The sequence below is a fragment of the Alosa sapidissima genome, chromosome 2, assembly GCF_018492685.1.
Source record: "Alosa sapidissima isolate fAloSap1 chromosome 2, fAloSap1.pri, whole genome shotgun sequence".
NCBI classification, from domain to species: domain Eukaryota; kingdom Metazoa; phylum Chordata; class Actinopteri; order Clupeiformes; family Clupeidae; genus Alosa; species Alosa sapidissima.
Genome location: NC_055958.1, coordinates 11612267 through 11635155, shown reverse-complemented (window position 1 = coordinate 11635155; position 22889 = coordinate 11612267). Strand labels below are relative to the sequence as shown.

At 43.2% G+C, this 22889-nt stretch overlaps 2 protein-coding genes across 3 annotated transcripts in view; one reads left to right on the top strand and one right to left on the bottom strand.

Moving 5' to 3' along the window:
* smarcal1 (SWI/SNF related, matrix associated, actin dependent regulator of chromatin, subfamily a-like 1) overlaps positions 1 to 11858 on the top strand; it is a 37914-nt gene extending 26056 nt beyond the window's left edge. The window contains exon 18 of the transcript XR_006024884.1: positions 11848 to 11858. The gene's annotated coding sequence lies outside the window, so the exon portion shown is untranslated. The remainder of the gene's footprint in view (positions 1 to 11847) is intronic.
* nme9 (NME/NM23 family member 9) lies at positions 12 to 21451 on the bottom strand. 2 transcript variants are annotated; one of them, XM_042070086.1, is made up of 18 exons: positions 21228 to 21451; positions 21072 to 21129; positions 20756 to 20859; positions 20275 to 20346; positions 18538 to 18654; positions 17109 to 17193; positions 16710 to 16792; positions 16310 to 16402; positions 14963 to 15117; positions 8452 to 8693; positions 6994 to 7138; positions 6673 to 6780; positions 6166 to 6320; positions 5272 to 5416; positions 3029 to 3297; positions 1274 to 1369; positions 890 to 1024; positions 12 to 549 (listed from the first exon to the last, which is right to left on the bottom strand). In XM_042070086.1, the coding sequence occupies exons 1-18, from the start codon at positions 21258 to 21260 to the stop codon at positions 494 to 496; spliced, it is 2151 nt and encodes a 716-aa protein (XP_041926020.1). In that variant the 5' UTR covers positions 21261 to 21451; the 3' UTR covers positions 12 to 493. The 2 variants fall into 2 exon arrangements, with proteins under 2 accessions (XP_041926020.1, XP_041926021.1); XM_042070087.1 differs by having other exon boundaries at positions 1274 to 1366.
* Between the last annotated feature and the right edge of the window lie 1438 nt (positions 21452 to 22889).

Here is a 22889-nt window from a genome sequence, read left to right as displayed (position 1 = left end):
GTGTATAACATTGAAAATGTGCCACATTCATAGTTGAAAATCAACCTATAGCCTTTATTTTCAAACTGTATGTCCTGCCACTCTTTATTGTTACTTAAACAAAGCCAGACAGAAATAGCAGGTTTTATTATACCTGACAAAAACAATAAATACTGCTTCATCCCCTATGATGGGATTAAACACAAACCAGCTTTACCTAAATCATTCATAATTCAGTCTTTCATGTCTAACACCGTCTCTATTTTTCTGATTAACCAATGGCTTCCCAGACAGAGTAAAGGCAGGAGGATTTTTAATCTTCTCCGACTCAAGCCCATCACAGTACTACAGTGTACCCCCTGCATATCATTTGACTCATGACTCATTTGACAAGGGCTTAAGGGGCAGATCATCTGTTGTCCAGTGAGCGGTCACGTCAGGAGTTATAATGGGGTCAGATCTCCCTGATGAAGGAGATGCCACAATCCTGTTTCCTCTGGCCTGACCTTTGACCTCAGTCCTGGGAGCTGTCGCCCAAACATCTCAGCTCCTCAGAGGTCATCGGGTCACCTGCCATTCACAGATACATTTCAGAGGCACAGCTGTCAGTATGACTTTAAAAAAGGGGGAAAAAATGTTGACTATAGAACACATTCTTAGTGAATGGCACTAAAGCAGTGATTTTTTGCATGTACTGTATGTCTACATAAGTTTGTAGAATTCACAGAACAAAATGGATTGCTTATTTCATAAACCGTTATGTCCACAAAATCTACAGATTACATCTTAACGCTTCTAAACAATTGGTTCTAGTCTTGTATCGATAGCATTCCGTGTATGTTATTCTTTATACAACAGTTAGGACCGGACAAATTATGTATTCATTTCTGATTGGACAAAAGGCACTGACCAGACTGCGGACGGTTACTGACAGCACTGCGTGCTTCCACTTCCCCCATCAGCTCTGATGTTGGTATGGCAACGTCAGGAGTCCGGGGACCATGCGCTGAGAGTGCCTCATTCAACTCTATTGGAGAATCGTCCTCTGTGAAAGACAAATAAGCTCAAGGTGGAGCTGGCAATGTGGTAAACCAGTACTAACAAGTCATAGCAATAAACCAGTTAACTAGATCATTGTAAAATATCACTAGAAGTAATGCATCAATGAAAGCAGTGAAATAACTTCAAACTACCAGTTTTTGACCATTTTTTTATAGATGGTATAGATTGTCCAAGAGCAAAAAAACTACTGTATGAGTGTGCGGTTCGGTACAGCTGATAGCTTTTCTTTTACCCGGACTCATAAGGGCCATCAGCTGCTCATTAGCATCAGTTGAGGGAGATATCGATTCTTCCAGCTGCCTCAAGTCCTCGGAACTCTCCAGGCCTTCTGAGAGGAAGATTGGGGAGGAAATTAATAGATTAATGATTTTCTACTCATGGTTTCCCTAGCCTCCAGCAGTGCTTTCCTGTCTTAATGAAGCTCATGGCCCATAACCTGGACCTACAGTTGTAAATGACTATGGATAAAGCTTCTACTGCTACATAAACAAACAGCATCAAATAAACATAAATAAACTACACCAATGGAAAAACATCATATAGTATAACATCATCGCCCCTCACTAAGTCAAGATGTTTGTATTTCGTTTCACAATGCGAGTTTTGGAGAATGTAGGTTAACATCTGAGCAAGCCTCTCTCTCTCTCTCACTCTCTCTCTCTGTGCCGGCGTGAGCTGCCGTGGAGCCCAGCCTACTGAGGCTCAGAGTTCCGCTCGACTGGCCCGAGCTGCTGGATAGAGAGGCCCTCTCACACTCACTAGAGACACAGAACACACACACACACACACACACACACTAGAGACATAGTACCACCCCCCCCCAACACACACACACACACACTCATTAAAGACACACTGACCCCCCCCCCCCCCCCCCCCCCCCCCAACCCAGAGAGAGCCCGCCACTGACACACTTAACCACTAAATTGACAAAGGCCACAAAGAGTACATGAAAATGAATGGGAGACTTGAATAGATATAGTATATATAGAAAGTAGGGCTGTGAAACGATTAAAAAATGTAATCGAATTAATTACATACTCTGTGATTAATTAATCTAAATTAATCGCATATATAATTTTTGCTGAGAAAGTATTTTAAATATTTAAATTCAAATGAATCATTGAATAATCAGCATTAGTGACATTAAAGTTCAAAAACTCTTTTATTATTATTTTCACTGTTCAAATAATGGCCATAATAATCTATGATATGACCTAATATGCTGAGGAAATAAATTCAAAAGAACACTCCCCTCAATGTCAACACTATTTCTTTCCATTGATGTGCGACATTAGAATTGACACACTGCGGTGATATGCAAATTCCTTGCTGCAGACATTGCAGAGGACTTTATTTTAATCTACACTTTATTTTTGTCAACACCATCAGGCCGTTTTTTAAAAGTAAATGTTCCAATCAATGATCTAGGCAGCACATTTTCTTCACTCTCCTGCATTTTACAGTAATGGCTACTAACTAGAACGGCTCGGGGTCAAAGGTCATACGGAATCGATTAATCTGCGCTATTTTCTTTAATCAGTTATTTTTTCTCAAATTAATTCATCAAAATTAATCAGTTATTTTGACAGCCCTAATAGAATGACAGAGAGAGAGAGAATAGATATACAGTATATATATATATATAGAGAGAGAGAGAGAAAGAGAGAGGGAGATATATAGAGATGGGATGTCATGTCATCTACATGCTCACTGCATGAGAAAACACATCTTCCACTTTTCATTTTGTAGGTCCCCTTTGGGTAGTCTGTTGTGTACATTAAACCTCTAGGGTTAGACCTGGGACCAGGGTTAGCATACACAACATGGAAATGAAGTTGCTCACAGTAGTATTATTTACAAATTCAATGTATTACTTAATTAAGTGAATTTAAATAGAAATGAAGTTAAATGTATAAAGAAACCGATACACAGTATAGCATTCATATCAATAACTAGTATGAGCCCAGGGGTATTTTTAAAGCACCTTCTCCACGAGGAAGGGATCCCATCTCTCTCTCAACACTGCCCTCATTCTCTTCGCCAATCTCCCCGAAGATGAAGTCGATCTTCTGTCGCGCATGCTGCGCGTTGGACGAGCCATGGACGGAGTTTTCCAGGACGTCCCGGGCGAAGCGGGCTCTCAGGGAGTCGGGGGCGGCCTGGCGAGCCTCACTGGGGTCAGTGGGGCCCATCATGGCCCTCCACTCCTCCACGGCGTTCTCTTTGGTCAGCACCAGCATCAGACAGGGGCCCCTGAGGAACACAACACACACATGGGAGACAAGTCTCAAGAGTCTGCCTACATATTTACCAAAGTGTCTCTTCCATTTTGTTCTATTCTATTCTATTCTGTTCTGTTCCATTCTGTTTGATTTCATTCTGTTCTATTCTATTCTATTCCATTCTGTTTGATTTCATTCTGTTCTATTCTATTCCACTCTGTTCTACTCTGTTCTGTTCCATTCTGTTTGATTTTATTCTGTTCTATTCTATTCCATTCTGTTTGATTTTATTCTGTTCTATTCTACTCTATTGATACTACATCCTGTGTGGCCAAAAGATTCCAATGGCTGCATTGAGCTTACAAACAAACACAGGAGGTCGATCCGACAGTGCCAGTATCAGGAGAGTGAGGGACTGAATGCAGTGGGCTGTGCCACAGGAGTGCCTCAGTGTTGACATTAGCTGGCTAGGAGGACATGTGAGTCCATGTCCAGCACAAGAGAACAATTATCTCCATGTCCCTCCTAGCCTTGCGTGAGCTCTGAGCGTGAGTCCTGTGTTAATGTGAAGGGAGCCCGTGCAGTCTCAGACAGCCTTCAGTGAGCGGGAACTCACTACTGGGGCGATGAAATGACCATGGAGTGTGTGTGTGTGTGTGGGGGGGGGGGGGGGGGGGGGGAGAAATGGAGCGGGCACGGTGGCATAAGAGCTCCCGCCCCAGTCGCTCTAGCACTCAGAATGGGGGCCAACACGCTTACATAACATCAGTTGGCCCGGGAGCAAATGGAGGAGGAGGAGGAGGAGGAGGAGGATGATGGTAATGATGAGGAGGAGGATGAGGAGGAAGGACACATCCGAGAGGAGGAGGAGGATCTGCACTGTGAGGAGGAGGAGGAGGAGGACTGCAGATGGACCCAGCGGATATAAATACACCCATCAGCTGCCGGATACGGCACAGCTCTGGGACTGATCTGGCATCAGCCCACTGTGTCCTCCAATCAGCACACACCCTGCAGTCTGTCCTCCAATCAGCGCACACCCTGCAGACTGTCCTCCAATCAGCACAAACCCTGCAGTCTGTAGGTGGGTACGTGCCACCCAACACTAAGGCAGAGCTGGGACAGACCAACTTACAGCCCATGGATAAGTGGACAGAACCTGACTGTAGTGCTTTTATCACTTACTGTTCTTTCTCAGTTGCTTTGGTGCATTTCTCGAATTATCATTTACGTTTGCATAACAGTACCGGTACATGCATTTCTCGACGCAAGTAGACACAGTGGATTATCTGCAAAAGAACGTAACTTGCTCAAAATGCTCAAATTGCTTAAATGCCAATCAACACGTCAGTGCCATCAGTATGAAAAGTGCCTGTGTCACTGTTAGGGACAAAGTTGTCAAAATGCTGAGCCATGTTGTCAACAGCTTACTCTGCAAGCGTTCCAATATTGTGACTGTGAATGACGGGAATGATTTAGGAGCATTTTCCTAATGAAAATGCACAAGAATGCAGATTTTCTGTTTGGTCTATATTAATTTCAACAATAAAAAGTTACACAGTACTGTATGTGGTGATCAGACAGGATTCATATTTACTGTACACTTTCACAGTACAGTTTGGACTGCAGTTTGTTGTCAAACTGTGTCATTCATTGTCATACCAGAAGAACAGACCAGACTCTTTTATAGTATAGTAGCTCTGTGGAAAGTGTATGCAAAAGGAGCTATTGTTTGTTGTTTTGCTTAGGAACATGTGACCTGCAAGGAGGGATGCATCTGATTGGCTGTTCAGACTACATGTAAATAAATACCTATCACCAGGATCGTAGATCTCACCTTCAACAGCCATTTCAAAAGGACTCTGATTCAAACCTGTCATAGCTCCTCTTTGAGCGCAATCCCAAAATAACCTCTCTCTCTGCCCCGTAGTTAACTGCTCTACTCTACCCAGACACGCTACAATGATCTGGATCAAACCCCTCGGCCTTGGGTTCTGCCCCTCACCGACACATGAAGTCCACCAGCTGGCTGAAGAACGGCTTGTCCCGGTGCTCCCTGTAGAACTCTTCCGCCAGTTCTCGAGACAGAACCGCTTCCTTCTGCTGCATGATGGAGAACCCCCCGGCCCGGATCTCCTGAAGAATCTCCTCTGGAAGGATGAGGAGGAGGAGGAGGAGGAGGAGGAGGAGGGGGAGGAAAGAGGTAGAGGAAAGGAGGTGGAGGGTGAAAAAGAGAACCGAAGTTTACAGTAATAAGTTACCCAGGATTTAGTCTGCAATGCACTCCGTTTCTGGGAGATTTGTACATGGCTGTACTGGCTGCTGTTATCTTTTTAATAGGGCAATTCCAAGGAAAATTACATTTTTTGTAACATCCATAACGCCAATAAAATGTGATGGTATGGTATGTTGTGAATGATTACATGAAATTTGAGCATTTGCTATTTTTGGCTGAAGAATGTAAATGAGAAAAAATGCACAAAAAATTAATGTTATCATTCACATCATACAAATGCCAAGGCATTTCACTGGCGTTATGGATGTGACAAAAAGTCAATTTTCCGTGGAATTGCCCAATAAGTTACCCAGGATCTAGCGGCAATGCACTCCGTTTCTGGGAGATCTGGATGCTTTAAAAGCATAGGTGTACACAGGTGCTGACAAACTGCAAACTGTTATCTTTTTGGGAGGGCAAAAACAAATAAAACCTATCTTGCAAGTTCTGTTTATTTCGCTCACTTCTCAGAGACTGTTTTGTTTTCCCCACTACAAAGATAATCTCTGTGTGTTTTTAGGCATTTATTTATCTAGCACGAGCAGTGAATGGAGTCTATGGGGAATCAGTGCGGTCGTGGCGCTGCCACTACTTCCTCTGTGCGTTAGGAAACACGTGGCACACCTCGGTGCTGCTCCATGCCGTTGGGCTTGATAACGGCTAACGTATCCTCCAAACGCGGGAAGAAGAAGCGGATCTCCCGCTCGGCCTCCTCCGAGCTCCCGCTGCCGTGGATCTGGTTCACGAGTTCACCCTCCGCCGAGAACCGGGCCCTCAGGCTGACCAACGCAGAACAGAGAACAGTGAGAGAGAACAGGAAGGTGATCAGGAATATCAGTAAATGAGTGGTACCAGTACAACAACAGTAAAATAATAGTAGTAGTAGTAGAATTCTCTCTTCAGTGCAGTGTGTTGGTGTTGGTGTTGGCATGAGTGTGTTGATATCTGTGTGCATTGGTTGAGGCATGAGTGTGTTGGTATCTGTGTGTCTACTGGTTGAGGCGTGAGTGTGTTGGTATCTGTGTGTGTGTATGAGTTGAGCCGTAAGTGTATTGGTATCTGTGTGTGTGTGTTGGTTGAGGCGTGAGTGTGTTGGTATCTGTGTGTGTGTTGGTTGAGGCGTGGCAGTACCAGGCGGGTTGCTCCTCCAGGGCCAGGCTGATGTCAGTGGGCCCCAGCATGCTTCTCCAGCGCTGCACGGCGTCCCTCTGAGCCAAGGCCAGAGCCAGCACTGGACCACTGAGGAGAGATAGGCACAACATGTCACACAGGCCAAATTAAATGACCTTCCTTCAGAGTATTCTAGAATGTTGCTCTCTTGGCAAGTTCTGCATGTGTGTTCTTTAGAACACTCCTCCTCCTCTCCTCTCCACTGGGTGTTCTATGGGACGCTCCTCCTCCTCCTCCTCATCCTCCTCCTCTCCTCTCCTGTGGGTGCTGTGAGTGCAGTACCTGGTCATGCTCTGCAGCAGCGCTGGGAAGTAGTCCTGCTCCAGGTGTGCGCTGTAGAACTCCCTCACCTGCTCCTCGCTCAGGGTCAGCTCCTTCTGCAGGGCCACAGTGAAGCCGGCCTCATGGATGCAGGACAAGAGCTCGTCTGCGGAGACAGACAGACAGACAGACCACACCATCAGCCAAGCAGGTTTGACACTTCCCACATGCAAACCCATCCTTGTGACTCAGAACCTGCAGGCCAGTTAACAGCCTCTGTGTAGGCTACGGTAAGACCTCAGTGGCCAGGTACAGCCCCTAGTGAATGGTGAAAGAGGAGCATGCACACATCCAGTCGAGATGGGAGCTGGATGAGCCCCAGAGGCACCTGGGGAAGGTCTGTGACGTTCCAATATTGTGACTGTGAATGACGGGAATGATTTAGGAGCATTAACAGTGTGACTTGTGACCGACGTTTCTGTTTGTCACAAATACATTGTATTATTACTGTAAATTGAGATTAGATATACTTTGTTTATCTATAATATCTTTCTAGGCAGCATTCCTTCACCACGTTCATTCATGAGATAAAATTAAATGAAACATATTAAGTACTAAAGGTATGAATTTTTGTTAATAAAAATAAATATGAACTGAGACAGTTGATCTGATCTCAACTGTGCAGCACTGCTGAGGGATCGGTTTGGTGTCTGAGTTCCTATTACATAAAACACTAACTGCCCGCCTCACAAGGGGATTTAAAAAGCAGAAGGCCTTGTTAAAGGAGAAATCTGGTGATTTTTCAAATAGTGTGGGATACTTTTTATGTCTCTTATTGAATGTTTAGTATACCTTACATGTATGTAGTGAAATCTGGTTACTATCCTCTGACTCTGACCCCTGTGTAATCTGAAACCCCTCTGTAAGAATGTTTTCACTTAGAAGTGCTAAGATAACCCCTGTGTCATCAAACTGATGGTGACCCTCAGGATGAGGGGTTGTAAACATTTCTTAAGAATAGAATAAACATTTATGTAAACATTTCTCTGTTTCTAAACAGATGGTTAGATGTGATCACTGGTGGGTGACAACTTGTGATTTTCCATGGGTGTGTGTTAAGGATATAAGTTGGCTTCACCCACAGATGGGTGGGCTTGTTACTTTGACATTTCATGTGGGTAACATGCTCCCAGCATCATGAATAAAGCTGCAGTCTCCCACCAGTTGTCTTGGATTCATTTTGACCACAATAGATTTCAATAGAGAGAAACGGAGATCTATGTGATCATTCGCCAGACTTCTCCTTTAAGGGTAGTGAGAGGGCGTGGGGGTAGTGAGAGGGCGTGGGTCGGTCTGAGCCACTGAGGACTGCTTGAATAAACAGGTTTTTGTTGAGCGAGTGAGCGAGGCGTGGCACGGCGAACTGAGCGCCACACGCCACATGCCGCACGGCGCCGCGTGGCGTTTTTGGCAGCGCACCCCTGTGTTCCCTGGCAAGCTGCGGCCGGATCAGAGCCAGCGTCCTCTCGGCGGGTCGTCCTTCCGCTGCGGCGGGCCCGCGCGCTAACCGCTCCTGTTGGTGCGCCGGGCCGGCGGTGGAGTCGGGCGGCGACGTGCGGAAGGTGGGGAAGAAAAAGGCCAGCTCCCTGCTGGCACGCTCGCCATCCTCGCTGCCGTGGAGACCGTTAAACAGAGACTCCGTCCCGTACTGGGCACGCAGACTGCAGAGAATAGAGAGAAAGGGAGAGAAAGAGATATATATATATATATATATATATATATGTATAGAGAGAGAGAGAGGGAGAAAGAGAGAGGGTTAGAAAGAGAGAAGGAGAGACAGAGAGAAAGGGCAGACGCAGATAGATATAGAGAGGAGGAAGGAAAAGAGAGAGAGAGAGAAAAAGAGACATATAGAGAGACAGAAAAAGAAGCGCGTGTGAGAGGTTCAAGAAAGAAGGAGAGATAATGAAGGAGAGAAAATAGGAAGCAAGAGAAAAACAGAGAAAAGAGAGAAGTCCATAAAGAATGAGGATAGACAGAGAGAGAGAGAGATATTATAGAGTGATAGTATCAGGAGAAGAAAGGCAGAGTAAGAAGATAACAGGATAGGGAGGGAGGGGATATGAGGCAAACACACACACACATTCAGCCAATAGCACAGAAACAATATTATTAACATATGAATTGATTCTCCTGCTACACATGACAATGCTACAGAGTTTCCTCTGGAGATCTTTTACAAGTGGATGGAGATTCATGTGGCTTGGTGCAAACACCTGCTCTCTCTGCCATAGATAGATAGATAGATAAAAAGGAGAACGAAAGATTTAGAAAGAGTGTGTGTGTGTATATGTGTGTGTAAGAGAGAGAGGGATAGAGAGAGAAAGAGAGAGAGAGGGAAACAGAGAGGGATATAGAGAGAGGGATAGAGAGAGAAAGAGAGAGAGAGGGAAACAGAGAGTGAGAGAGAGAGGGATAGAGAGATAGAAGGATAGAGAGAGAGAAGGATAGAGAGAGGGAGAGAGCGTTGGGTGTGGGGCGAGGCACAGATGGCTGCCCTGCCGGGGCCTTGCAAGGGCAGAGGGAAGGGGAGAGTGGAGAGGGAGAGGTGTGGAACGCGTGTACCTCCCCATGCCAAGATGTGCTGCAGCACACAACCAACATTCCAGCAGGAGCGCAAATAAAACACATACACACACAAGCACACACACACACACACACAAGCACACACACACACACAACACACACACACACACACACACACACACACACACACACACACACACTATGAGAGAGTGAGAGAGAAAGAGATGAGTCTCCCTTGTTATTTACTTTTTCTTATTCTATACATATACTATGAGCAACCTATAGAGCAGGGAAGGTATATAATTATCAGCGTGTGCTTCGCTAGGAGCCAAACTCAGGACTCTGGCTGACATCTCATTCTACCCACTAATCCACAGGAACCTGTAACATCCATAGTGCCACAAGACCCGCACACTAGAACAGCTCCCGTTTAGGACTTCACTTGGAGCAAACAGCTCTTGTTCAGACTGCTTTTATGAGCAGATACAGTACATGCATTTCTTACCACAGGGTTCAGTTGTGACCCATTCAGCACAGCAGGCCACTTACAGCGGGGAAAATAAGTATTGAACACGTCAACATTTTTTTCAGTAAGTATTCTTCCAGTGAGGCTATTCGCATGAAATTTTCACCGGACATTAGTATTAACTTATGTAATCCACACATATATACAAATCCAAACATTAATGTCTAAAAGTAAAGTAATGAGTAAAAATGTGGAATGGCAAGTATTGAACACGCTAAGAAAAAAGCAGTACACAAAGGCACGGAATGGCAAGAAACAAACTGGAATCTATAAGTACTTTATCCCTCCTATCTGTGCAAATTGATATAAGCTGGGTTAGTATATACTGGTGGACTATAAAATGTTTTTTTGTTACCAAGGTGTCACACAAGAAACATTTTATGATGGGTAAAAGCAAAGAGCTCTCCCAAGACCTTTGCAACCTTATTGTTGCAAAACATATTAATGGAACTGGTTATAGATGCACTTCAAAACTTCAGAATCATCTAGCAAGCAGTATTGGAGCCATTATCTGCAAGTGGAAGGAACATCACTGTATCATCAACTGGCCATGCACAGGATCTCCTTGCAATATTTCTGACCAGGAAGCAGAGGTGGAAAAAGTACGAAAATATTGTACTCAAGTAAAAGTAACAATACTTTGATGAAATATTACTCAAGTACAAGTTAAAATACCGATCTGAAAATGTACTCAAGTAAAAGTAAAAAGTAGTTCATTTAAAATGTACTTAAAGTAAAAGTTACTTAGTTACTTTTTTTTTTTTTGGGGGGGGGGGGGGGGGTACCAGAACAACCAGTTTTACCAGAGACTTTCTAATGAGATACAGCACTAAAAAAAATCCTCCATAGTTCCTCCACAGTTGTCTACACATATCACAACCCTTCCGCGGCAAAACGTCGACATGTGAATACATTAAGCCAATCATGTGGTGTGTTGTGAATACATTGAGCCAATCATGTGGTGTGCTGTGAAGACATCGTGCCAATCATCTGTTGTGATCTCACCACTGGAGCAAGATTGGTGTCGTGAAGCCTTACGCACGCGCATTTCTGCCGTAATAGATGCCCGATAAGTGCCCAAAAAGCGTTGCAATATGGCCGTCGAGTGGAGGTACTTGCCTAAAAGGACTTTGGTCCTAGCTCGAGTTGCTGCAGCCAGCAGCTAAGGCAGCCATGTTCATGCTCCCAGTGTGTAGCGCTTTAGCTGCAGCAACTCGAGCTAGGTAAAACCGATTGTTTCAGTTTTGTTCATACCGACAGTACTCGGTGACGTTGAGAAATGGAGATCTATGTGAAAAATCCTCGGAGTTCTCCTTTAAGTTTGAGCAGTAGTTGATTTTCAAAGTTAGTTGCACTCATCCTTGGTCGCTTTGCAGTGAACAGTAATCCAGCACAACTAAAAAGCCCCTCACAGGCAGCTGAGGCAGGCAGGCCAATGTTGAGTTGCAGAGAGTTTTTTTTATATTTGGAAACGAGCAGAAGGTTCAGCAGATTAAAAGGCGTCGGACTGGGGGGGAAAGTGGGAAGTATAGGGCCCCAACGGAGGAGAGGGCCCTTGAAAAGTGGAATACAGGGGGCACAACATTTTCACCAGGCATTAGTAATAACTCAGGTAATCCACACATAAAAAATCCAAACAAGTCCATAAGTAGAGTATAGTAATGTGTAATGAAGTGGAATAACACAGGGAAAAAGTACTGAACACGCTAAGAAAAAGCACTAAGGCAAGGAAAGAGAAGGAACGAGCTGGAATCCGTAAGTAGTTAGAGAGTAAGTTATCCTTTGTATCTGTGCAAGCTTGGTTAGTAGCCTACATATTGATGGGCTATAAAAAGGTTTTTCATTACCAAGGTGTCACAAGAAACATTTCATGATGGATAAAAGCAAAAAGCTCTCCCAAGACTTTTGCAACCTTATTGTTGCAAAACATATCAATGAAACTGGTTACAGATGCATTTCAAAACTTCAGAATCTTCCAGTAAGCAGCATGGGAGCCATTATCTGCAAGTGCAGGAACATCACTGCATCATCAACCGGCCATGCACAGGATCTCCTCGCAATATTTCTGACCAGGGAGTCAGAAGGATAGTCAATTCCAAGAACCAAGGACCACTCGGAGAAAGCTCCAGAAAGACTTGAAGGCAGCCAATTCAATTAAATTCAATTAAACAGTTCTGGAAGTAACTAAAGACCAGGATTCACAAAAGGGACCCCTGGAATCTGTTTAGAACAATGGGCCAAAATCACACCTGATACTGCGACTAATACATTTTGTCATTCAGGAAATGTCTTGAAGCAAACAAAGGCTTTTCCACAAGTATTGAAGAAATTTCAGTAGGCACGTTCAATACTTCTTTACTGTGTCATTCCACTTTATTACACATAACTCTTATGTTTGGATTTTTTATATGTGTGTTAATATAATGTGTGGTGAAATTTCGAATAGTCTCACTGGAAGTTTAGGCTAATTACTGGGAAAAAAAGTGTTCAATACTTATTTCCATCATATATTTATTTTACCTGAATATTTTAACTTCCAAATTAAATGTCAAATTGAATGTCAGACGAAATTTAAAGTTTGACTGACTGGATTTTGTATACAAAACATAGTGAAAACTGTCTAAGGTCACTCTCACTTTCCCTTGCTAAAGAGCTAAATGGTTTAGTCCGCCTGCACGATTCATAAGGTAGGCCTAGTCTATCTTTTGTTTATTTAGTTGAGCATCGCTAGTAGTGGACCGCTAATTGTTGTGCTGCTGGTGCAATGTCTTTCTCCAAGAAAGCCAAGTCAGGTTACCAAAAACTAAGGCCAAAACAGGAAAAAGAGACATCAAAATGAGGGGAAACAACTGCTAATAAACTTCTTTCCAAAGAAAGGTGAGCACAAACGTCAAAACACGAAATCCCATGGTGTTTGCTTGAATATCCCCGCAATCATTAGTGCTAAAACGAACTGAGACAACCCATTGAAATAGCGGAAAATACACTTTCATAGGTCGTTAGGCTACACATGTAGGCTAATCTGAATGATGCATCTCGTGATCCAGCTCCATCTCCATCACTTTCAGAAAGACTGCATGGCGCCAGTCCTGTTGTAGGCTACATGCTGATCATTGAATGAATTTCCCCTGGGGATCAATAAAGTATCTATCTATCTATCTCTATCTTATCACTAGGCTAGTGGTTTAGGGCGCGATTTTTTTTCTCTCCCTTTCTGTTTTCGTAGTCTTTAACTTTTTTTTTTTACTCAAGTAACGGAGGGGATTTTTGATGTAGCGAAGTACAATACTTCACTCAAAATGTAATCAAGTAAAATTTAAAATACCGATTTTATAAACTACTTAAAAAATACAAAATACACAGAAAAACTACTCAATACAGTAACGTGAGTAAATGTATTTTGTTACTTTCCACCTCTGCCAGGAAGTCAGAGGGATAGTCAGAAGAGTAGCCCAAGAGCCAAGGACCACTCGGAGAAAGCTCCAGAAAGACTTTGAGGCAGCAGGTACAATTGTTACAGAGAAAATCAAAGGTAATGCACGATGTGAAAAGTCCCTACTGTAATATTATATGAGGCCTGGGTCTGCACCTAGTCCTAGTTTTAGCTATACTTTACTATACGATACTACACTATACTATACGATAGGATACAATACGATACGATACGATAAGTCAATATAAGATAAGATACGATATGACACGATACGACAAGTCAAGATAAGATAAGATACGATACGATACAATATTATACTCCCTGCAACAACACACTATTGGTTCAAACATTGCTGTGAGAGGGACAGATGCTGTGCTAGGATGTGCTGGAGCATGGGACAGTGTGCATCAGCACGAACACAAACTCTGACATGCACATCCATGTTAGGCCCTGGACCATGCTGGACCCACAGCCCTGACCAGCTGCCCCTGGCATCAGGTACTGGAGTCGGTCCCTGGGCACTGCCCTGTGTCCTGTGCCCGCTGCCTGATCACTGGAGTCGGTCCCTGGACACTGCCCTGTGTCCTGTGCCCGCTGCCTGGGTACTCCTAACAAACCAGTCTAGATGAGGTGCCTCAGACACAGGGGGAAATACACCTCATATGGATAATCAGCACAGTAACACAATGAGAGAAGGAACACACACTTACACACATACACATACACACATATGCTACGAAAGCGGAACAAAAAAACACACACATGCACATACACATACACACACAAGCATATATATATATACATGAACACGCACACACACACACACACAGAGAGAATGGTATTTCTCCAGAACATCAATATGGAGATTTAAAAATATTAACATTTTGCCCTTTTCAACACAGAGAAAGTGAAAGTGTGTATTGTGTGTATTGTGTTTTGTGTACCTCTGCTCTGAGGGAACTGAAGACATGCCAGTTCTAGTGCCATATGCTAAAGACAGCATCATATCCTGACACGGTGCCAACACACACACACACACACACACACACACACACACACACACACACACGTACACACACACACGCACACACACACACAAACACACACACACACGCACACACACGCACACACACACGTACACACACACACACACGCACACATACAAAGCCACACACACGCACACAGACACACAGACACACGCACACACACACACGCACGCGCACACACACACACACACACACGTACACACACACACACACACACACGCACACATACAAAGCCACACACACGCACACAGACACACACACACACACACACACACCGCACTGCAAGGGAAGAAGGTGTGTATTTGACTATGTCAGCCTTTCTAACTCACTCACCCACCCACCCTCTGAAAGGCTACTCAGAAGGCCACTGTAAAATGAGTTCTGCTGCAGGCTGGCTACCTGTCAGGTTTGTCCCTCCTGGCCTCCTGTACATCCGCAGGGCCAATGAACTCCCTCCAGACCGGGACGACGTCGGCAGAGGCGTCCGTCTGCGAGATGACCAGCACGTGGGACGGCCCGCTGGCCATGAACTCCACCAGCTCCTGGAAGTAGGGCTGCACAAGCCGCCCCCGCAGAGGATTATGGGTAATAATAACAGCTTAGTGTGGATCGTGTGACACGGAGTGACATTACATGACATGACATGACGTGACAGTTCCATGACAGTGACATGTCACAGCATGACAGTTAAGAGTTGATGGAGTGTCGTGCATCAGAGTTGATGGAGTGTCGTGCATGAGAGTTGATGGAGTGTCGTGCATGAGAGTTGATGGAGTGTCGTGCATGAGAGTTGATGGAGTGTCGTGCATGAGAGTTGATGGAGTGTCGTGCATCAGAGTTGATGGAGTGTCGTGCAGTCGTGCATCAGAGTTGATGGAGTGTCGTGCATCAGAGTTGATGGAGTGTCGTGCATGAGAGTTGATGGAGTGTCGTGCATGAGAGTTGATGGAGTGTCGTGCATCAGAGTTGATGGAGTGTCGTGCATCAGAGTTGATGGAGTGTCGTGCATCAGAGTTGATGGAGTGTCGTGCATGACAGTTGATGGAGTGTCGTGCATGACAGTTGATGGAGTGTCGTGCATCAGAGTTGATGGAGTGTCGTGCATGAGAGTTGATGGAGTGTCGTGCATGAGAGTTGATGGAGTGTCGTGCATGAGAGTTGATGGAGTGTCGTGCATGAGAGTTGATGGAGTGTCGTGCATGTGCATGAGCACAACTAGGAATCCAGCAGTCTTTGCCTTTCCATTTTTCAAAACAACTGAGTACTGGTAATATGCCAGTAACTGTTATTTCTGTAAGACATAAAAAATGTTGACATATGTAATGTTCTATGTCTTGTTATGACTTGTCACTGACATACTACTAGGGCATTGGCTGCATAAATTCAGCACTGCTGCTCATCATACTGATGACAGCACTTGCCATCACAAGGGAAGCATTGCCATGCCCAGGTGATTAGTCACACATGCATTACTGTAAAACAGTTTCTCGACAGGCTTGTAATTGCATGACACATGCTGAATACTATATTTTCACTCAGATTTATACTATTAGAAACACACATACTGTACACACAGATGCATACAACCCCCATACAAACACACACACACACACACACACACACATCCACTATGCAAACACATACACACACAAACACACACACACACACGTCAATGTTTTCCTTGTCTCCGTACCTCGTCCTCTTAGCGCTGGTAAAAGACACACACATACACACACACACATGTACCTGGTCCTCTTTGTGCTGGTAGAAGACACGTGCCTCGTCCTCAGTCAGGGTCCTCTCGTCGTGGGCCAGGATCTGGAAGCCGGCGTCCTGGATCTGAGAGAGCCTAATTGAGTTGCCTATCTCCTGCACTCGTATCTCTCCTCGCTGGGCAGCAGGTGCGCTTTCACCGCCATCATTTACTTACAGCGGGAGACTTGCGCTTCATTACTATCACAAACAGACATCTGGCTGGGCTGCATGAGCTTTTGATCTATCCCGTTATATGCGCGTGTTCGTGTGTGTGTGTGTGTGTGTGTGTGTGTGTGTGTGTGTGTTCGTGTGTGTGTGTGTGTGTGTTCGTGTGTGTGTGTGTGTGTGTGTGTGTGCGTGTGTTTGTGTGTAAAGACGGTGTTGCTCTTACCTTCATGATAATCTCGCTGGCTTTGCCATGTGCGACCACGTCTGGTTTAATAATCGCTACTGTGTAGGATTTGTGTGGCGGAACTGAGGAAGGAGAAACCGGACTGATGACTATAACAGCACACCGACTAGGAAGAAAAGACTGCAGACGTACTGTATGTTCCTCTTAACAATGACTTTCATTGGCTTCTATAAACAAAGTAATCGTTTGTAAGATGTGCATGGGGTCAAGGTCTGTTTTTACAATCAGTAGCATGTATTAAGCTTCTTACTAGCATAGGAATAAAATGGACTTATCTATTACTAATGTGAGTACCCAGTTATAGGGACACCTACAGTAATATATTGTAAAAAGAGACTAAATTGAGTTCTCAGGCTGAAAAATAACCATTAAGAGTACCTAGAACATCATCATCACTGTGGTCATTCTCAACGGTCTCCTCCTCGTCCTCGTCCTCCCCATCGACCAGCCCCTCATCCTTCACCTGGGCGACAAAGGCACAAGGTAGAGTGGTCACAAGACAAATGAAATCAAATGAGAGCACGTTTGGGGCACAGCCACCCATGGTTTCATGTAAATTGCTCAGTGGAGTCATTTCAATATGAGGAAACTAAATGTTCAAACTATGTTCCCCATCTGCATTGTACCGACAGGGACGGAACCGCACAAGGTGACTGTTGGAATCATATTCCATGAAATTAGTCATTAGTCATTTTTTATGGTCCAGGGGGCTTGAGGTTTCTGTAATGTGCCCCATGACACTTTGCTCTTTATTAAAAGCTCTGTGATAAATAAAATGGAATTGCATTGTACTGATTTTCTCTTTGTGTTCATATCTGAATGTACAGGCATGGTGGCTGCACCAAAAATAGCTCAAGCATGGACCAATCTAATGAACCCTGGGGGGGGGGGGGGGGGGGGTTATGCTAGCACAAAGAACCCCTAAAGCAGCTATTCTCACACGTAAGGGTTCTTGAACTACAAATAGTGACCCTAAGGCACCTAAATACCATCATAGATTGAACTAAATAGTGACCCTAAGGCACCTAAATACCATCATAGATTGAACTAAATAGTGACTCTAAGACACCTAAACATCATGATAGATTGAACTACAAATAGTGACCCTAAGGCCCCTAAACATCATGATAGATTGACATGACTCTTCCTAGGCCCTTTGCCTTGATGTAGTTGGAATGACTCTGTCTTGGATGCTGCATAATGTTGGATACCTAAACATTTAGGCCTACAAAATAACGATAGAACTTGGGCCAGGCAGATAGTCTTTCTCCAAGCTGCTGTCTCTCCCCTAACATAGGTATAGACACACTGTGCAAAGCCCAACTAGGTTCCCTCTGCTGAAGACCTTTCTGTGCTATGCAACAGAGACCCTCACTGTGCCTACGATGCCAGATCACAGTTAGATGTAATTCAATTTCTCTCTGGTGGACAACAACACTTTGTCCACAGCATAACAGAAGCAACACAAGCCATTCATAGAGGTGCAAATCACACAGAATACCAAGTGTACATGAGGATGGAAGTACTGTACGATAAGAATATAAAAAAGGACATAGAATGCCTATGCTGTACACCAGCTGTGCTATAACCCCAGGCCTTTGAACAGTGTTTCATCTTCCATCGTTATAGCTACATTTATACACATCTACAGTATGCTGTATGTAGGAGTATTCACACCATATCTATAGTTACTAAATATATTTCTATTTATACCATATTTATATTTATATTCATATTATAATCAATACTATACTAGATGTGTAAAACTGTCTACGTTTGTGGGTGTATTTGAGAATGAGCGTCTCACCACTCTGCGCTCTGCCCCGTCCTCCAGAACCCTCTTCTCCTTGACCAGCTCCTCCACCACCAGCCTCTGCAAGAGGGGCGCGTTGGCACCCCGTAGAACCCCCACCAGCTCTCCACCCTGACACGAACACAACACGCAGGTTAAAGGAAGCAATACCAGCTCTCAACACAACACGCTGGTTAAGGGAAGATCTCCACTGTGACTCCAAGACAACATGGCACACAGGTTAAGGGGAATAATACCAGGTTTCACCACAACCTGTACGTTAAGTAAATAACTCCACACTGTAAAAATAGAAATTTCCTTTTGTTCTGCCAAATAAGGTTTCTAAGTAAATATAACTCAAAATAATCAGAAAGGCGTGGTAAACTAGAAAAAAAAAACAGTTATCTCAACTATTTTGTAATTTCATGTTGCAAACTTGTAAAATTCGGTTGACTCAACTAGTTAAATATTTAATGATCTGTATCACTGCAAGAATCCCAAAGCTCACTGGAAGAATCATCAAGAATCCCTCTCTTCCTTAACTTCCTTCAACTTATAAAAATAAGTAATGGAATTTCTACTAAGTATCATGAGTTAACACAACGTAAAAAAAATCATCTGATTTTTACTTTAAAAAGAAAGTTAACATATTTCACTGGTTCTTCTTTGGTAATTCCTTAGTGACAGAGTTTCAACTACCCCCTACCCCCTTAGTGCTAAATGAGTAGCCAGTGCGATGACATTTGATGAAAAGAGTCATTCCTACATGGTGTTTTTCTTTTAAGGGAAGCAATACCAGCATTGCACCCTGATATGATATCCACACAACATACAGGTGAAGGGAGGGAGCGAAATAAGGGGCAGATGTGTTGTGTTGCCTCACTGAGAGGATGGGAGGTGAGGGGGATGGAGCAGGTGTGGAAGAGACTGGTGGACCACTCATGGGAATAGATAAAATCATCTGTGCCACACATTATCTGAGGCTGCCTATTTCAGCTGAGATGGAACACTAAGTTTTGCCAGCTGTCAGGATTATTTTTTTGGTAGTCCTGCCAATTGTAGTTCACTACTGTAATTGTTAGTTGATGAACATGCCCAAGGCTGCCAAATATCAATAAATAAATAAATAATGCTCACTAATATTTGAAGAGTTTGGTTCCAAAAACACTACATCCTCCATTTTAATGAATTTTCATAAATAATTTTTTTACATTTTCATTTCCAAGTAATTTCAGTACAACTGTAATTGAGTGTTGTTGTTTGATTTACTCAATCAAAACAACACAACTGCAATTTGATAGATATTAAAGGGATATATAACGTGATGCTAGCAGACAAGATGCTAATGGTCTAATCCAATTCAATTATCTATGCTAGGCTGGAGCTAAAAGTGGTATCGCCAGACTCAGAGAACGGCTGGATGAACTGGAGAAAGGTAAAAATCAATTGTTTAACCCAAGGGGAGGTTGAAAATGAGTGTAATTCCCGAAATGGTGGAATATCCCTTTAACTGAAATACACACTCAAACTTGTGATTTCACACAAACACAGATGGAGTGTATGCTCCTCAGGTTTTCACACATTTGCCCGCTACTTTGGACACACACACACACACACACACATACTGTAACCACATTCACACACATACATACGCAAGCATGCACACACACACACATACATACACAAACTCCTGCATACACACAGAGGAACTGCCAGAGAGGGTGTGATGCTGAAGTATATAGGCTACAGTACCCCATAGAAGAGGAACGTGGGTTCACATCTGCCCCTGTACCTCTCCAGAGCGTCGATACTGTCCGCCTCTGCCTGCAAAGCAGAGCCTACGTTAAGGTCATCTAACACATCTCACAGTCTCTCCAATGGCTCCAGAAGAACATTTCATCTACACATAGAAAGCATTTTCCCTGTCTTCAAGGCAAATATTCGGATCTGTGCCAGTAAATAATAATAATAATAATAATAATAATAATAATAATAATAATAATCTGTCAACTGTCAGTCAATCATCACAGTGTTGTTGTTGAGAATTTTCTGCAAAGGTCTGCAAATGGTTTTCTTTAAAAGTTGTACATTATATTACAATATATTTTACCAGGACACAAGGGGCTTATGAAACTTCTTCCAGGCATCATGGTGATAGATCGCGAAACTATGATGCTGGTAGTTTAAGGGTTTTACTTTGTACAAACTAAACAAGAAATGATTTTGGACTTACTGTTGCAAAATGTAAAAGATCATCGCCGAGTTCATTCTTTATTTTTCTGAAAAGGCTGACGACAGCGCGACAAGGGCCACACCACTGCTGATAGATATCAACAACTGCAACGTAATCACACATCAGTCAGACAGAATTTAGACAAGGAATCGGAGGTACTTCCTATGAACACTAGATGGCGTAGGTGTACCATGTAATTCTAGACATCTGTCTCTGTCCACAAAGAGCAATGGAAATGTATGAATGATAGTTTACGGCTAAATTAAATCATTTTCATTAAATTGCATTATACACGTCTGTCACTTTAGAACCTTACCTGTTAGGCCCTTTGTGGAGAGCATTTCGCCCCACTGTTCCTCGTTTGTGACTGACACCTGTTCATAAAAGCCAAATAATGAGTCGAGACTGCAACTTTATATGTAGCATCTTAAACTATCCATAAACTAGGCCCACTAGGACGACGTTCACTAACCTGTAGACTGACTTCTTTCTTTTTGCCAGCCATTTAGCATTAGTCCTCCAGGGATCGAATTACGCAGATAATGGCATGCGGGAGGACAATGGTGTATCTTTAGTGAACAAATGCGTTTAAGCTATCCTACACCACGAATCTTATTCATTAATTATTTTATTATATATGTTCTATGTGTCTTTAAAAAACAGTAATCAACAAAAATATCCGTAGTTCTCTAGATACCCATTTAGTCAACTTGTTTGGCTTTCCGTTGCCTAGCGTCTCCATCCCATGTGACCACTGGGCGGGGTAGTCATTCAATGTCAGTCAGGTTGGTAGTCATTCATCTGGGGTTTTGCTGTGGCCGCCTTTCACTGCTCGCATACAGTGACTCAATTAGCAAAAAAGTCCTTTGTGTAAAATGTTCCATCAGATTCATCAGACCAAATGTTTCTTATCACCACCGAACCTTTGTGCAATGTCTGATTTTATGTCCCCAGTGTTCCAATGACAATTTATTATTTGCATAATACATATCCAATTGCGTTTGCATGAAATGACAGACGTGCCGGAGAGACAGAGAGAATATTATGGTTGCCGAGTTATACCCATTACTTAATATTTTGATGCATGCAGTGGAGGTGTCATGTATTCATTAGGACACTTTGGTCCAAAGTAATCTACAGTAGAATTAGGTAATAAACAGAAGAGAATAAACCAGGGGTGGGCAACTAATTTCCCCAAGGGGCCACATGACAAACTGGAACTGTTGAGGAGGGCCGGACCCAAAATACCGAACTCAAGTCTGAACTCAATTCTGTCCAATTCTATTCTGTTCTTGTTAACATTAAGTAAATCATATGGTTTTGTTTACTACTCGTAAGAACTGATGAAAATGTGAGGGAGACCAAGGAAAAACAGCAATAGGCTATTTAATCTATGTCCAGTATTTAATCCTCATTCTCGAAAATGATTTTTTGACATTGACATTTTTTTTTTTTTTTTCAGTTTTCAAAGGCTGATATAAAAAAGTACTACAATATCTATATAATTAGGCTAGGCCATGAAAATGTGAAGGAGTCAGTACAACCATAGGCCTGTGCCACCATTTCATCAATACTCAGCAATATTTAATCATTACCATCATTACCATCATTAAATTAACTCTATGCAGAATTAGACTATGAAAATGTGAAGCAGATAGTAGGCTGTCATTAGTTAATCAACATGCACAAAGAAAACTATTTTAAAAATGTAGGCTATGTTTTTCCTTCAACTTTATGCACAAAACTGTGATAGGTCAACTCGCCCTGTGTGTTGACCCGGCTGCTTCAAGCAACCTGTGGGTAGTAGCATCATACTAGTTCGCTAACATAAGCTTTGCAAATAAACTCAGACATATTTTGGTTACAGTGACGGGGTTATCCGAATGTAAACTGTCTATCTGCCAGTAACGTTTTGAAATTACAGTAACACTTCGTATCTCCAACAAACAGCAGGAGTTCGTTCTGACAACCTTTGAAAGGTTTACGCCGACTTAAAGGAAACTGCATTGTGTCGACGCAGAAGCATAAATTCTATTCACCAGCACATCAGTGAGGGTGTTTACATCGTATGCATCCACGCACAAATGTATGAGCGTACAAATAGCAGTCGCTTTCAAAATAAAAGCAACGATAT